Below are 17,987 nucleotides of genomic sequence, written 5' to 3'. Positions count from 1 at the left end.
GAATAATACTCGAAATGTATATAAGAAATATTAAAGCTAATAAAAAAAAAAGGAAAAAAAAAAAAAGGCAACTAGATTGTATGTAGATCTGCTTCTGCTTGAAAAATTTAAGTCCATGTGTTTGCCGGAGGGTAGCTGCCTTCATTTTGTGCTGGAACACTTCCAGATTCTAGTGTCCTTTCTTTTCTTTGGCCACAGCAAGAGATCGCTAATTAAATGCTAATCTTGTGAAAGAAAAGACTTAGTTTAAACCCTAGTCCTCCATCTTGCTTCCTACAGAAGAGCTCTGGACCATCTTTCTTATCTTGAAATCGAAGTGAGCAGTGGCTGTGATGATAGTTGGCAATATTTTTGTTAAGCAGACATAATCATACTAATTATATTTTGATTAAACCAAAATAAGTAATCATTTGTAATTTTAAACCTTATGGCATTTTTCAAAGGATATCTAAAGAACTTTATGTTCTTTCGATCCATCCATAGTCAACAGTTGATAGGTGACTCATGACACTATTTGAATAGGAAAACATGAAGGCAGTGAAGCTCCATTCGTGTGATTCATGTTGATTACATGCATATGTTGATTTCCTGACTAGCATTTTATGTAACCTTTATTCTGACTCATAAACTAGATGCAAAGTCTTTTCTTTCACAAGATTAGCATTTAATGTATGCTTGTTGGACAAATAAGTTGATGAAATGATGTGTTCGAAAGTAAAATGAAAATTCAGGGGGAAATTACAAATTCCTAGTGTTAACTGGGAGTCAGTTGTAAGGAAATATAGAGTATCGAAGGGATTGAGAAGTTTGAGGAAAGGTTAAGAACAGAGGACACGAACAACAACAGCCTCCTATAATCAGACTGTGGAGATTGTTCAGTTTGAGCACAGTGCCATGCGGCCGAGCATCTGAATCTGATCCCATGTTTAAAAACATGCCAAGATGTTGGCATGCAGTTTGTAGTTGCTGTGCTGCATTTGCAGGTAGAAGCAGGCAGATGCTGGTGATTCTCTGGCTGTTCAGTCTAGCCTAATTGGTGAACTGCAGACTAGTGTGAGAAACAAACTAAAACCAACCAAACAAACAAAACCAATAAGGTGGATGGCATCTAAGTAACTACTGAAGATGATCGTTAGCCTCTGTACACATTCATGTAGACATGTACACACACACACACACACACACACACAAACCCTCAAATCTATTGCTTGCCCATATTTGCTCTGTTAACTTGAGTGAGTGCTTACTCTTGTCCAACCCACTTTGCCTACTTTTGTGGATGAAAACAATTTCTATGAGCAGCCAATGAGATGGCCTCTAAGAATATTATCTGTGATGTTTAAGGTCCAAGTGCACTTACACATGTCTGCTCCCCATTCTATCGAGATCCAGGGTAAGTCAGAGAGTAAATGAGTGTACTGCACAGAAGTCCTGTGTGGCCTTTGGCTAACCTTTGTCAAGCAGTATCATCTGTGATAGGTTGATCACTTCATTTCAGCCTTTCTTCCCGCAGGGATGACCTGACTTTTAGGAAAAAGAAAACTAATCATTTTTTCCTGCATTGGGACATGTAAAGCATATCTTTTTACAGAAATAAATTTACAGTTGAAATGTCAATTGATACTTTAAGGAATAAGAAAAGTTATACAGTAATACAGTGGTACTTATTAGATTGAACTTAAAATGTAAAATGATTTACATCTAAATGTTGAGCTTTTTTCCTCAGATAAAGGGAAGAGATGAGAGCCATACTCAACCTGTAGGAATACATGGCTTGGGCTGAGCCCAGAGTGTTTTTCCTCTATTCTACCTATCCCTAGCCCAAGGCCTCGAAGCTTCTAGCCTCCAATCTAACCTTCCAAGCTGACTGATTCAGTCTGCCTTCTCTGAGTTTGTCAATAAATCATTCTGCTTGGCTTCAAACAACTGTGGCAATTTATTCTAATCTTCTCTGCCTTTCTTATTCTGTGGCTTCCACTGCCTTTGCTGACCTGCACTGAGCTGCATAAACTCACCAAGGAATTCAACCCACTGCACGGCATGCCCTGTGCTGACTCCATGACTCTTTCTGCCTATGCTGCTCTTAAATGGCTTCTCTTTCCTGTGCTCTTCTCATGAGAGTTGGACATATCCATTCTCTGACTCGTTCTATCAAATCTTTCTCTGATTCATCACTTTGCCTGCTCCTCAATTAGGAATCACTTTCAAACATGACTGCTTCCTTTCCCAAACTAATTAGAGGTGTGTACTAAAAGGGCATATCCTTACTCTGGACAAAGGGATTAAAGGTGTGTGACCTGTCTGCATTCCAGCTGCATTCCAGTCCTAGGCCTTGGGTGTGATCCCGTCCAGTGCAGCATATGGCTGGATTAAAATTCCTTTACGCTTACATTAATGTCTTAGCTCTTACTGTTTCCGAAATACAAAACAGAGATTTGTTTTCCAGAAATAAGTAAAACATTTATCAAGAAATAGTTGTTGCTGTCAAACTTTAGTTTGAACATTTTTTTCTAAAGCTGTTAGTCAAGGTAGTTTTCTATCGCTATATTCTTGTGTGCTTCCTCTGCCTTAAAAAACACCAAACATATTGTTTATACTAATACTGAACAAGAAATAAAGTATTAGATTGTTTCATTATCACGTGAATTAAAAATAGTATTGCAAACCCACAATCAAATTTTGATGTCATGTCAGCATGTGATGGCTGTTGCTCAGACCACTGATTATGCGTTGTTATCCTAACATTTTAAATTTGTTGAATTTAAGCTATAATAGACCATATTTTTAGTGTGGTAATATATTCGAAACTGGATTATCAAATAGTATTTCATGAGTAAACTTAGATTCCTTTCAAGAAGTCCAGCTTAGAAGGAAATAAAATCTGGATCAGGAGAGGTAGGGAGAAAACCTAAAAGTTTTCTTAACGGGATTGTTGAGGGGGAGGCGGTAATGGGGGAAGGATGGGGAGGGGAACACCCATATAGAAGGGGAGGGGCATGTTGGCCTGGAAACCGGGAAAGGTAATAACAATTGAAATGTAAATAAATACCCAATTTAATAAAGATAAGAGAAAAAAGAAAAAATAATATTGTGCAGAACTGGAATGACAGACAGCTCAGTAGTCAAGACCTCTTACTGCTCTTGCAGAGGACCCAACTTCTGCTCCCAGAACCTACATGAGGAAGATCACAATTGCCTATAACTTGAGCCCCAAGTGATCTAACTACCTGCATTCATGGCAAACACTTACACAGACATGTGCACACATATGGGATAACATTACCTAGCCTTAATCAGTAGTACTAAGAAGGAAGGAGGGATGTTCCAATGCCAGCTGACCCAGACGGAGCACTAATTAAATGATGAGAATAATAATGGTAAGTAAAACTAATGTTTAGTGAACAAATTCAAGGTTATCCAAAATTATGTTTATAGATAACCTCGTGGATCCTTACAAGAGCCCACAAGCCTGGGTGTTATTCCCATCTGCAGACCTGGGGTACCCATAGCGAGATCATATTGTCATCAGAATTAACCTGGTTGGAGTTAGAGAGTAGATGAAGCTTTGAAGAAGTTTAAAAGAACCTCACTGAGCAAAGCCAATTTTACTCAGAATCATTCTGTTTCACAGATTTTAATTAACAGTTTGAAATTTGTAATATTACTTGAATTTCAGACTGGTGAAAATTGAACACAGTATTAAAGGATCCTGGGCGAAAGGACACGAGTTGCGTCACAGAGACTTATTAAATGTGATGGAAACTCAACAGATGAATGCCGGCAAACAGGTGCAAGAGCTCAATTAATTTTTAAACCCTATGACTCAGGAGGATCGCAATGCATCGTGTTGACAGCCTCAGCACCTTGCTAATTTCATCCACGAGCTTAAAAATCTCAATACACTTGAGCATGTAAATGTATTACATTTTAAAAAGTGTAAGTAGCACTAGCGTATCCTAAAACCAAAAATGTTAATTTCTCTGTGGAACCCGAAGTCATTTATCTAGTAAAAAGATGGCATTTTTTATTACTGAAATCAAATTGCTTTCACATACAAATTGAGTTCCATTATCATATGCCATATAGACTGTTGCTACTAAGGACAATTTTCCCTTTAATGTGGAATCCTTTGTGAGTTGGAAGAAAACTGATAGTTCACTAACAGTTTCCAGCTTCTTAGGTGACCTGTGAAGGAAGCTTGGAACCCATGCACTGGTGGTACGAAGTGGTGAGGGAATGCTGAGGCCTCAGGATGGCATGATGTGGAGTGGTAAATTAGGAAGTAAAAGTTGAGCCACCATAGTTTGCTTTCGTGGGAATTCACCTTATTTGGGGTTTCAGGACCATTTGAAAATGTGATGGAGATGGGGTATTGCCACGTAATCCTGTACACATAAATAGTCTTAAGAAGAGAGGAGATCCAGAAGTGACCACCATTTCTCCTTCATCACTAACTCTGACTCGAATGGGAAAGCTATCTTCTATCCAATGGGTTTATCTAATTTTTTAAATTAGAATTTATAACCTAGTACTGAAACATGCAGTACCCAGTACCAAGCTGAAATGTGTGTGTTGGAAAAAATAAAGCATTTTGGTGAGTATTAAGGACAAGTAGATGGAAACTTCAGGAAGAAAGAAAATTCATGCTAGTCAATGGAGAGGGTGTGCAGTGGCTGAAGGAGAAAGCCAGGCATGCCTGACCATTAAAACCATGTGTTTGTGATGAATGTATAACAACAAATGTTGGGAAAATATTTTACTTCCTCTGTCACGATTTCTGAAGAAGCCTTAAATAAAATAAAAGGAACAGGACTTAATTACTCAAGATTTTTGCCAGAAAAAAAAGTCCTTTATTACATTTTTATATTAGCATTTTTCTCCCTATGTTTGCTTAGCTGGAGTATATTCAGCAAACCTTTTAAAAAACATAAATACAACTGTAGAGCACATCCTTCCCAATGGGTAAATTGGATGCATCTTGATTCTTAATCAAATACATGTAATCTGCACCTACTGAAAAGTCTAGATAATGGCACCAGTCACAACTGTCGCTTTTATAAACTTCCCACTATCAAGGAAGCAGATGAAAAGGGGAGACAAATGCACAGCCTAATAACCTGAGCTAACAATAAGTTATTTTCAATAGAATGTGAAAGACAAAAGCCAAAGGTATTCATTTCCATTCCCAGGTTATGAGACCACGGTGGTTGCTGCTTTCACCAGATGCACAGTCTTTAAGGCAGACAATGCACATCTCCCCCCAGGGACATGCAGAGAGAAAGGCAGACTCTTGCAACTTGATGCAAAGAGATTTGGCGTCCATTAAAGCATCTCTCAGTATCATGCTATTCAGGTTTAGAGTAAAGATTCTATACTTGTTTTCACCCAGAAAATGAGACTGATGCATACAACACCTGCCATGGAATGAGAGCCCGTGCAAAGGCACTCTGAACCCCATGCTATCAGTTCAGCTTCCTGTCCTCCTCATCAGGAAAAAGGAGATAAGGAGACCCGCTGAACAGACCATCTTAAAATCCTGCCTTACTTGAGCACTTTCAAGCCCAAAGTCATCCTAAAGACACTGAATTATATGCAAACAGATATGATTAAGTTTAACAACAGCAACAAATCATGCTGATCTGAATATCCTTTGGTATATTTTGCTCAGAAATCTTAATTTTCTTCTGGAGCGGTTTAATACACTATGCATTACCCAAAAGACAGATAACTGGTGTTTTAAAGAGCCTGAGTTCCATCCACATGCAGTGCCTACAAATTGTAGAAGCAGTTGTTGACCCTGTGATATTTTGTTTTTGCTCTTTTTGTTGTTTTGTTTTGTCAGTTTAATTGGATATAAGGATGTCTGCTTCCTACCTTTCATAATTTGGGAAGGGACGTAGTAACATAAAGTACATAAACATGATTAACAGAAAGTTTACTTTCAGCATTCCCCTTAGTATGCTACCTGTAAAGTAAATTATGTGGAGTAAGTGGTGTTGGAAATAAAAAATAACTGGAGAGATAACTTAATGGATTAAGGGCTTGCCATGCAAACCAAGGACTGGAGTTTGGATCCCCAGCATCCACATAGAGCCAGGTATGTGTGGACTGAGGCAGAGACAAAGAATCTAGGCCAAGATATCTAGGTAAATTAGTCTGAATTGTCAAGCTTCATCTTTATCAAGAGACCTTGCCTTAATTTATAAAGTGCAAAGCAATAGGGGAAAATACTTAATACTTAAGGTTAACTCCTCTATTTAATGCTCTCTCTCTCTCTCTCTCTCTCTCTCTCTCTCTCACACACACACACACACACACACACACACACACACACACACACACACACAGGCTCACATAATATTTCAGATACACTGACTACAGAACTTTAAGTAGTTAGATTTAAGATTTCACTATGGACATTGTGGGTTTACAGAGTGGAGCATGGTATGCTGCATTTCCTATACTTTCTTGACAAACATTCAATTGCTTGGCTGGAACTTTAGGATGTTTTTTTTTTTTCACTAAGCCAGTTTCCTGGAACCGTCAGGTTAGAAAATGTATTGTGGACAATCAGGTGTCTTCTTTCTCTTTTTGTTCCTATGTTACTGTGCACTGTATCTTTGATAGAAGTTACCATAACATCTGCTTGGCATTCTTATTAAATAATATTATTTTAATAAGAAATTGCTATTTAAGAATTCATCGAGGTCAAACCTTCCCGTGTTTTATCATCAGTATGTAGACTACTCAAGGTGCTAAGTATTGGCTAAACGCACAGGCACCTCTTGGGTTCTGTAGAATACTTCATGTGACATTGTGGACTGTAATTATTTTAGTCTAGACATTCTCTACTGGGAACTTTGGATGCGCTTCAGCTAATAGGCAAACTAAATACACGGAGCAGCAGAGCAAGACCGTGACAACAAAGGAGTGGGTGAAGACGACTCACAATGTATTTTACTGTTTGGAGCTGTGTTTAAGAAAGAAGACACCTGTGTAGAAAGATATCCTATGAAAGCTAGAGCAAAAAACAAAAAATGTAACAGAAAAAGAAAAATAGTAAAAAACAAAACAAAAATTTATACTCTTAAAATGACAGGATACACGTTGTATAAATTATATTGCAAGAGAAATGTAGAAGTTTATTTTGGAAAATAATCTCCGGACCAGATGGTTGAAACATGATCTGGATGGTTTATGTTAATGAAGCTCAGGTACTTGTTCATGGCATCAGTTATTAAATAGTCAACATCACATGAAAAATAATAATTCTGAATCTCATCCTTTTAATAAATAAACACTACTTTGTAAATTTTGAGCTATACAATTAATTTGTGCATTAAAAGCATTTTGCACTTTCTTTTGTATTCTGACCTACTCTCCTCTTAGCCCAGAATAAATGTTTGGCAGATCCTTAATGTTTAATGTACCCTTTCCTACCTACTCTGTTTTACAGCTTAGAATAGGAGAGATGTATATGTATGAACCTGGAACATTGGGGGATGAAGATACGTATATACTAAATACTCTTGAGTGCTTTTTAATGTTTTTTGGGGGTTACAATAATTCCATGTTACTAGACTTATAAATACAACATCTTCTAACAGGAAGACAAACTCAGAATTTAAGCGTGTTACCTCACACCTACAACCACAAAGACAATGACTTTTCTGAGGTTCAGCACTGTTTCTGTTACCTAGTACTGTCTTGATGTAGCATAACCATTCCTATGTTTCTCCTTGGAGATGATTAAGATGGTTTGTATAAATGATGTACTTACAGATGCTTGAATATGACTTAGCTGACAACAGTTATTAAATTATAGTGACAACATGTAAAATGTGAGCAGAAATACTATATTGTTTAGATTGATTAGTTTAATATTATGACAGTGTTAATTATTATTCAAATTCTAGAAATTTACTGCAGTTCTAATTATACTACCACCCTTTCTGCATGCTTCGTTAATTATTTATTTAATTTGGAATGATAAATGCAAGATAAATACCAACTTTGAAAAGAAGGTCAATTATGGATTGGAAAGGTTATCATGGCCAGCAATTAAAATACTCTGTATTGGTAGGAAAATAAAGAAGTACATTAACAAAAGAGAACTGAGAGTGCTGGAACAGTTTTATCTGCATATATCATAGAATAGTGTTGTAAATCAATAAGAAAATGTGTACTAATGCTCAAAGTATAAGTTATTTTTAATGTAAATCAGATACTTAAGCATATAAACAAAACCAGAAATACACCAAAAATAAAACTGATAATGTTGGAGAGGCATGGGCTTTTCTCATTGTGCTGTACCTTGAATAAGTTAATTAGTAAGTGGGAGGGCGAGGAAGTGACGCAGTTGCTGAGAGTGCATGTGCTGCCAGCATGGGGCCCTGAATGGAATTCCCAGCAACCATGTCCAGTCAGGCCTGGCTAAGCCGAAGGACTGTGGAGTGGACACAGGCAGATCTCGGAAGTTCTCTGGCAGCTAGCCTAGCCCAGAAGTGTGCTTCTGGTTCTGAGAGGCATATAAGGAGGAGAACAAAAGAGGAAAATAAGAGGAAGATATCCTGTGACCTCCTCATAAGCATGCACAGGCACACAGGCACACACACCTGAATGCACATATACAAACACACACACACACACACACACACACACACACACACACAATTTGCCACATACAGAGTTTTTTCCCTGGGTTGTTGTTCAGTCTGCACATCACAAAATCCTTAATTTCTGTATAGCAGAAAATCTACAAAATTGAGGTCAAAGTCAGAAAAAATGATTTATATATGAGAGACCAAGGGTTGATATTATTATTTTATAAATAAGCCTTCCAAATCAATAAAGAAAAAAGCAATATCACATTAGGAAGATGAGCATAAGATTTATTCAAGCAATTTACAGCCGGAATCAAATGGCTATTAGATTTGAAAAGATGCCCAAACCTACTAATTGCCAAAGAATGCAAATTAAAACGACAGAACACTATCATTGCCTACTATTAGACTAGTCAGGGCTGAAGAGTGATCATTCCTGTACTGGCAAGGATGTGGGGAGGTTGACGCTGTAATATACTATTGACGGAAGTATATCGGTGCAATCTACTTAGAGCGTAAACTTAGAAGTATTGATCCAAACTTAAATGGGCATAAATACCCTTTGACCTAAACAATTTCAATTGTATGTATGGACAAACAAGGCTCTCATACATATATATATTATATTATATATTATTATAGATCCTTTGTGATAACCAAGTAGGAAATATCTTACATGTTGCCATTATAGTGGTAACGTGAATTTCGCCTGCGTAAATGCACCTGTATATAATTTATGGTTGTATTCTGAGCTGTCTTATATTTGTATGTCAATATAAATACAAGATAAACGAGTGAACAAAATTAATTGTAAAACATCTGTGCAGCTGAAGTTATTTTCCCAAGTAAGGGCTGTAAGCAAAGCATGTGAAAGACCATTTTACAGATCATTCTCTTCTGTATACTATGTATGCATAGGATCATGTTTGTGTGAATGTATGCATAATGAGACAGGAAGTTGACTCGAGAAAGAATCTTAAAGTAATAATATTAACAGCATGTACAATAGCATTTCCTTTAGCTTTTGAATTCTCTTTTAAACAATGGCTACGTTTATGCAGTTTAAATTGTTTATGATTTTAATGACTTTTAAATGTAACTTTTCAATTTTATTTTTATTTTGCAAAAGAAATATGTAAACATTATGTTCAACTTGCATGTTGACAGTGTGTGCTATAGTAAAGGTTTGCAAGTTTGCATTTTCTGAAGTGAAAATTATCTGCAGGTGCTCCATTAGATGTGCAAATGCTTGATGAGTTAAGGCTGAGCCTGGTCATTATCCCATATAATTAAATCCATGCAATCGTGTTTGTTGAGAGAATGAAATTGCTAGTAAATTCGAGTGCTCAGTTGCCCCATTAACATCATAATTTAGTGCCCACAATCACATTTGACACAGTGGTCTGGACCTCTCTCATGATTTTGTTTGTAATGGTTGTCATGTTTTCAGAAGCTAATGGTGTCTTTGCTCTTCATGTATTCACTCATTCATATAAAAGTCACGCCCTTTATAATACCCTTAACGATGGAAAGAAAATCTGTGCTAATAGTCCTGGAATTTTATTCATTCATTCTTCCTTTTTTCGCGTCCATTGTGTATTCATTATCTAGTCAATATATGTTTATTTAGTAATACTTGGCTGCGTGCCTAACATCTCTGGCACGAACTTGCAAGCATTGTGGCGACACACGCAGGACCTTCTCAGGTTCAAGCCAGATGGAGTCTCAGCACTGAGGGGGAAGTGCACATGGAGTCCGTGCGAAGACGTTTGTAATCAATACCCACTTGCAAAAAGCAAATCGGTTTCTCTAGTGGAGTGTCCATGGGTCTGTCAGGCACACTCCAGGGCAGGCCCGTGAACATGAGCAATTGGCCAACATAAAATGAACTCTATGCATATGCAGTTTTGTGGACTTTTTGTTTCCTTTCATTTTGAGCAATTTTTATGCTATTTGTTTTGATTTTCATTTTTATAAATTTTTGTCTGGTTAGTTTTCGAAGGGAGGGAGAACATGAAGTTGGGCACGTAGAAAACTGGAAGGGTTTGGGAGTAGTCGGGGGGAGAGGGAAATCAAGATCAAAATATATTGTATGGAAAAAAAAATAAGTTAAAAACTAGCGTTTTCCCTTGAGCGGAAAAATAAGAAGCTCCTATAAAGTGCTGGCATCTGGATAATGAACCCCTGCAGCTGATTTACTAGGCCGAGTAGAGCCAGCCATCTCCTTTGTCACAAGTACAGCTGACCGATGTGCGCCAAAGGGTAAGAACTGCAGACTCGTCTGTCACGTGCTAGGGCTGGGGGAGAAAACAGGAAGCATCTTTGTTGGTCAAGATCATCAGTGACAAATTAATGAGTTGGGTAAATAAGGAGTAATTGTGAGAGTTTGTCGCAATGAGTTCTACTTGGAGTAAGCATGCTTTTTCCCACACAGAACTAATACATTGTCCTATGGCAGCCAAGTCTGCTAATGGAATTTAAAACACAAAAAAGCAGAATTTCCTCCCTTTCCAAAACCAAATCACTCAAATTGTGGTCGAGACCATATTTTCTATCTTAGCAACTCTATTCCATAATTGAATGAATTAGGTATACTAGGCTCTTATGATTAAACTCCGGAAGTGGAAAAGCAGACAGACAAGTTCTATTTCTGATGAAAAGCCCCTGGGAGGTTAGGTAGGGGTAAAGGGTTGCAAACCTGAGCTCCTCAAAGGCATGGAGCAGGTCTCATGTTCGTGAATATTTTCTTCCTTATAGTCTAATCCAGCAAGAAGCCACCAAATCTGGGATGATTTTGAATCATTTTTGCCTGGTGATTTGTAAGTAGATGATTCTACCTAACCTTTGATGATCATGAGAACTCTGCCCTAGCCCTCAGACAACGACTGCAATAAGAAACCCATTTGAGGGCTCTCATATGTGCTTCCCTCTCAGCTTAATAATTTTTTTAAAGGAAGTCTTAACTAATCCTTCACATCACCTTAGGCAAGCATTTTCTTTTCTTTCTTCCTTTCTTCCTTCCTTCCTTCCTTTCTTTCCTTTCTTTCTTCTTTCTGTATTATTGCTAGGTGATGCTTTGTTCATATTGCTTTGAGCTCTGTTCTTTTATGCTTACCTTATGTGTGTGTGTGTGTGTGTGTGTGTGTGTGTGTGTGTGTGTGTATGTGTGTGTGTGCTTATATGTAGAAGCTAGTGTCTTCCTCTGTTCTTGCGTTTTTGAGATGGGGTCTCTCAGTGAACCTGAAGCCCGTCAGTTTGGCTAAGTTGACAGGGATCCAACTATCTCTAGGCCCAAGTTGCCGGGACTACAGGCATACACTACTGTGCCAGGCTGTTACTGGACACTAGGTATCTGAACTCAGGTCTTACGTTTGCACATCAGGTACTCCATTGACTGAGCTATCTTCCCAATCCTCCTTTTTTATTCTCTTTTAATTTTATTTTATACAATCTAAATTATCTATCTTTCTTCTCTCCTATAAGCTAGAAAAGCAAGGGACTGATGCTAATAAAAAGGAGTCATGGAAATTACTCAAAATAGAGGAAGCTGTGTTACAGACACTCTGAGCAATAGCAAAGTGTTTCACAAAGCCCAAGGTCCCCTGTCCTCTAAAGATAAGACAGGAGAGTTACTGACCCACATCTAAAAATCCTCTCTAGGAATCCACTGAATGTAGTCCTCATCAGAATTCCACAAGCAGTAGTCACAGAGCCACAGAATGAAACCTTAATAGATAAATAATACCTTGTCATTAAGTCTGAAAGGTTTTGCGTTCATTTTCTGTGGCATTGCAAAGGTCAAACTGGACTTCATGGACAAAAAAGGTCGTCTGATTATAAGCGTGTTGATTTGCCAGCTACGGGTTTCCATGTCTATAGATATAGCTCGTGTGAATTTTTTATATAGAACATTAACAAAATTTTCCTTTGTGTTACTACTTTGAAATCAAAATAGATTTTTTTTCAGATTAAAAGAGTTGGTCAAGATCCTCATAGTGTTACAGCTAGCTGACTCTCAGAATTATAAACTATTCTGCGGCTTTAGGAAGGTGCCATGTGTCTGGCAAACCGAAATGTCTTTCATACTTTATAAACCAATATAATTGCTTATATTAGAATTTCTGTGATTACTATAGACACCACTTTGTTATTCTTATTTTGTTATAAAATGCTTTTATTATTTTCAAAAATATTTATTGACAATAGCCTGTAAAACTACAGCATGTTCTCTGCTTTTTCCTATTTTTCTGCTTTTTCCTCATTTAACATAAAGCCATTTGTGGATAATTCAATACTGTGTTTGATACTATATCCTGAAATGAATATGTTTGAAATGAAAAATCTGCTTTAAAATATCAAGTTAAGTGATTACCATGTATAACCATGGTTTAAATTTATATGTTTAAAAACATATAAATCATTTGAAAGCACTCTACAATATTGGTTAATTCATTGGCCATATGAATGTTTGCTTGTTATTTTGTATAAAAATATATGTTCTTTAAAATGTATTTTACATGGTGTTTCTCTTTTGAACATTAGTGTTGAATTATGTAAACTTTGAAAGAGCTAGGAACCCTGTCTTCCTCAAGCTTTCTCCAAATCTAAGCCTCAAATAATGACTCATTGTGTTTTGTTTAGATCCTTAGAATTCTTTTTTCTTTAAAATGAGAGGGATCAGTTAGCAGATTGAAAGAAGTTGACCTGGCTTTTCTGTTTTGATGGTGGCATGGTAGCATCTTGTTTCTGAGAGCTCCATCAGTTAGAGGGTAACTATCCAGTCTGACCTCCGGCACGTAGTTTTTCCAGGAACAGAGTGTGCTCATCATAGTCACTGCTCAGTTACATCTCCAGGGTCTTCATGCTGCTCTGTGTCATTTCTCTCTCCTTTGACTCACTTAACAGAGAAAAGTAATATGCAACATTGGTTGTCCCCATATTGTGGAACCACTATGAGTTACAAGCTAAGCATACATATCCTTATGTGATTACTCTTTTGTAAGAAGCATATTAAGGATATTAAAATATTAAGATCCCAGTTATCCTCTTGATACTCATTCGTAAGAAACAGAATGGAAATGTAATTTTTATGAAATATTCACTAGTGACCTGTTTCAACAGATAAAGTTCTTGTATAATTTTGTTGAAATTTCTACAATATATAAAAGTCAGCATGATTGTTCATCCCAATCCCTGAGCTATACAGAGCAAGTTTGATCTTATGTGCTTGTTGCAGAATATTATGGAGACAGTGTTTTCTGTCATTCGGCAGTTTGATTCCTTTGTATGTTCTAGATTCAAATCTCATTAGATTTGTAGTTTGATATTTAGTCCTTTCTGTAGACTTTTAGTGTCTTTTGAAGCAAAAGTTTTACTTTTTAGACTCTTGGTTTATCACACTTTTCCTTTTATCATTTGTGATTTGTATGTTTTAAGCGATATTTTTATTCTTTGAGGATTTCATAACCACTTGCTTTGATTTCTCATTCTTGTTAGTTTGTTTTGTTTGGAATTTTTAACCTTTTTGTTGATTCTTTGTGAGTTTCATATCATACACACCAGTCCCACTCATCTACCTGTCCCTTTGTATCTGCCCTTATAACCCCCTCAAAATAAAATAAAAATAAATTAAACAAAGAATTAAAAACATTTCCCATGGAAGCTGGAGTATGTTACAGTGTGTCCCACAGTATAACCTTTTATCCACACATCTTTACTTGCAAATGTTTATTTCCTATGAGTAAATTGGTCTGGTCCAAGGCCTCTGGCTTCTGCTACAGCATCAATACTGAATCCTCACCAGGACTCCCTGTTACAATGTTGTTGTTCTGTGTCATGGAGATCCTATAGCTTTCAAACTGCTGGAGAAGCCCTTTTACACACTCCAACAGCTTATAAATGATGTAGATTTCGTGGTGGGCCTACTCAAAAGCCCTGGATTTGGGCCTGAGTAGTAAGTAACTTAGTTGGTCAACTCATCAACTCTTGTCCACCCACACCACTAGGGCAAGCTCTCCCACATTACCCTGACTAGCTCACCCAAGGGTCAGGGTTAGTTCTCCTGCACTCATGCCCTTACCCTTGGGGATAACTGGTTCACCAGTGCTGCTGCCCCCAGGGCCAGCTCTCCTGTGCTTCCCAGTTGAGGTCCAGGACCTGCTCTTGCAAGTACTGTAGTCAGTGAGAGGTAGGGCCACCTCTCCCATTTTCATGATCCCCAGGGCCAACTCTCCCAACTACTGAAGGTGGTAAGGGGGCAGGTAGGGAGGGCATCATACCTAGTCCATGCTACTTCACAGCAGACAAGTGGCAGAGCCAGCTCTCAGGCACTTATACCCTTGGGGCCAGCTCATCCACATCCCTATTACCAGGGTCAGCTCTACTGTTCTTCCAAGGTATGGTACAAACCCTGCTCTCCTGACCCCAGGGCCAGTTCTCCCAGCTGCTGTAGGTGGTGAGGGGCAAAGGGGCCAGTGCCTGCCCATTCTTTTCCACCAAACATTGAGCACTTTTTTCTGCTACAGAAGTCCAGTTTCTATTGCCCAACAAGTCTTAGAAATGAGATCTATGGTCAACCTACTAGGGAATACACCATTAAAGAAAACTGAACTCTGCCAACAACTATCACATGCTAATAGCTTCTTAGCAAGATGTGGGACTTGGTGTTCACCTGCCCTCCTCTGTGTTGGTTGGTTGTTTGACTTGAGCCTGCATGGGTCTTACGCATCCTGGCATCCTGTAAGGGTCACTGTGAGTTCATATACATAACTGCCCTGCTGTGTGAGGAAACCCTGTTTTCTTAAAGTCATCCACCTCCACTGTTGCCACCACCAAGGGCTCTTTGTACCTTTCTGTCCCCTCCTTAGGAAGATCCTTGTGCTTTGAGGGCAAGATACATATGTCTGAGCACTTCCCTGTCTCATATTCCCTGCACATTAACCCGAAGTCCTGTTGCTTTTACTTTTGTTACTGTCCTGAGCATGCTCAGTTATGATGCAGCTAGATGTGGCTTTCCTTATATTAATTGCAGCACATGGTATTTCTTATTACTGTAAGTTAATGGTTTTTGAATCATTGTGAAATTTTATATTAATGTCTTCAAAATGTCTACTCTATTTCCCTCTCACTATTCGATTCCTGTTGTTGTTGAGTTATTGTGACATTTGGTTTTGAACCATGAAGAAAACTTCAAATAAGAGGAAAGTGTGAATGAAATGTCACAATTTCTCAGAAAATCTAGTCCTTAAATATGTTTAAATAAGTCATGCTCCAGAACATTTACATAGCAAATGTTAATGTTACCTTTCTTCTTTCTTTACTCTTACAAACCATCTCTAGGTGCCTTTCCTCCCTCTGCTGTCTATGCAAGAAAAGACTTGCTACAAAGATCCACCCACATTGCTACTAAGACTTTCCAAGCTCTTCGCATCTTTGTGAACAATGAGCTCAATGAACTCTACACAGGACTGAGGACAGCACAGAAGTTTCTGAAACCTGGCGGTCGCCTGGTTGCCCTCTCCTTCCATTCCTTAGAAGATCGTATTGTCAAACGCTTTTTACTTGGGATAAGCATGACGGAAAGATTTAACCTAAGCATTAGACAGAAGGTGAGGCAAACTTCACAGATGGATTCAGATCATGAGATTGAGGAGAGAAGCTGTGTCAGAGCTCCTCTGAAGTGGGAGCTGATACACAAGAAGGTACTTACTCCAGAAGATCAAGATGTCCAAGCTAACCCCAGAGGGCGCTCAGCCAAGCTCAGAGCAGCCATCAAATTATGACAATCTTATTATTTGATCCACAAGTTTTTATTCAATATTTCTATTTTTTTACCTTAAAACTGTGTTTCTGAATATAGTGTAAAGTATGGGGCAGTCTGGACATTAATGGTATTTAGCTTTTTTTTTTTTTCACCCTCTGAAGAAAATGTAGGAAGTTTTATGATGACATAAACATTTTAGCTCAGGGAGCAGAGTCTTAAGAATGGAAAACTATGTTGATGTTGATTTATGCATTTTATTTTTATTATAAAATGCAATCCTTTCTTTCATGAAGAAATGGAAAAACTATGCTGTTTACTAATCTGAATCTGTAAACTCAAGGTGCCAAGAATAACCATATCTGTATGCCCCAAATTCAAAATTGAGAGATTCACATTTGCAGTGGACTTTCTATGGCTTATATAATTCATGATGATCATGGAATAAATTATAATTTCCCCCACCATAGCTTTCTCAAATGTAAGATTTTTTACAAATTTTACATTTTCAGCATTATTTAAAATATGCCAGGCTGATGGTCTTCAGTAGTGAAGTCATAGTTCACATGAAGGCAGTTTTCAATATGATCCATATTCCCTACGTTGCAGAGTAAGCATGTAGAACTGCCCCAAAAGCCCTATAGAAATTGGGCAGAACTTCTTTTGCCCTCAGTTGTGTCTATTGAGTATTGGTCGATACCTTTAGCAAACAATGTAATCACTTGTTTCTTCTTGTGTTTTTTGTTTCCTTAACGAATTTTAAATATTATGCAATCTGGAAAGTTTCACTATGACATTTTCTCGAAAATAAAGCATGATATTTGTTCTTATCCTCCCTACTACTCTTCCGTCTTCCCTAATTCCTTCCTCCTTCATTGGTCTCTCGCTTCTCTAAAATAGTCTCTTATTCTGCTTCACGGCACAAGTATTTACCACCGTCCAGATATCTTCCTTCCTCCTTATCCCTCTTTTTACTTGTGTGTACATATGATATCCATGTATGTATTTCAGATATATACACACATGTAACTTTAAATCTAGTTTCTTTTGCATATGAGAAGAAGCATGCAGTATTTGTCCTTCTGAGTCTGACTTTTTTGCTTGACATTTTCAGTTTCATCATTTTATTAAAAATAATCAAGAATAAAATTATCTTATATTTTATGACTGAATAAAATCCCACTGTTTATATGTGTTATATTTTATGTCTGCTCATGTGTTTGTTTGGGCAAAGATGTGTGCAGGTGCCCCATACATGTGTTTGTTTATGAGTAGCTGAGAGGTTGATGGTAAATGCCTTCCTCAGTCATTCTTTGTCTTACGTATTAGAGATAGAGGATCACAATTAGCATGAAGCTCACTGGTCAGCTACACTGAATTGCCAGTTAGCTGCAGAGTTCTGCCTACACCACCTTCTGACGCTAGAGTCACAGTTGCTGCCATCATACCCCACTAGTTCAGGAAATAATGCCAAGAACTGACAATTGGATTATGAAAATCAGTAAAAAATAAAAAAGGATGCAAATATGATTAATCAATGGGGTAATAAATAGACAATTCTTAAAAGATAAAGTACAAATGCACAATTATATATCATTAGTATCTTAACTTATGAAGAAATAGAA

The 17,987-nt window shown here is 37.6% G+C and overlaps 1 protein-coding gene across 4 annotated transcripts in view; it reads left to right on the top strand.

The window, feature by feature from the left end:
* Positions 1-17,534, top strand: part of Mettl15 (methyltransferase like 15) — a 173,972-nt gene extending 156,438 nt beyond the window's left edge. For all 4 annotated transcript variants that reach the window (XM_032903859.1, XM_032903857.1, XM_032903858.1 and 1 more), the window contains exon 6: positions 15,942-17,534. In XM_032903859.1, coding sequence (XP_032759750.1) covers positions 15,942-16,384 — 443 coding nt within the window. In that variant the 3' untranslated portion in view covers positions 16,385-17,534. The remainder of the gene's footprint in view (positions 1-15,941) is intronic.
* The last annotated feature ends 453 nt before the right edge of the window (positions 17,535-17,987 follow it).

The sequence above is a fragment of the Rattus rattus genome, chromosome 5, assembly GCF_011064425.1.
Source record: "Rattus rattus isolate New Zealand chromosome 5, Rrattus_CSIRO_v1, whole genome shotgun sequence".
In the NCBI taxonomy this organism is placed as follows: Eukaryota; Metazoa; Chordata; class Mammalia; order Rodentia; family Muridae; genus Rattus; species Rattus rattus.
The sequence above is the reverse complement of the archived record's forward strand: the minus strand, read 5'-3'. Positions and strand labels throughout refer to the sequence as shown.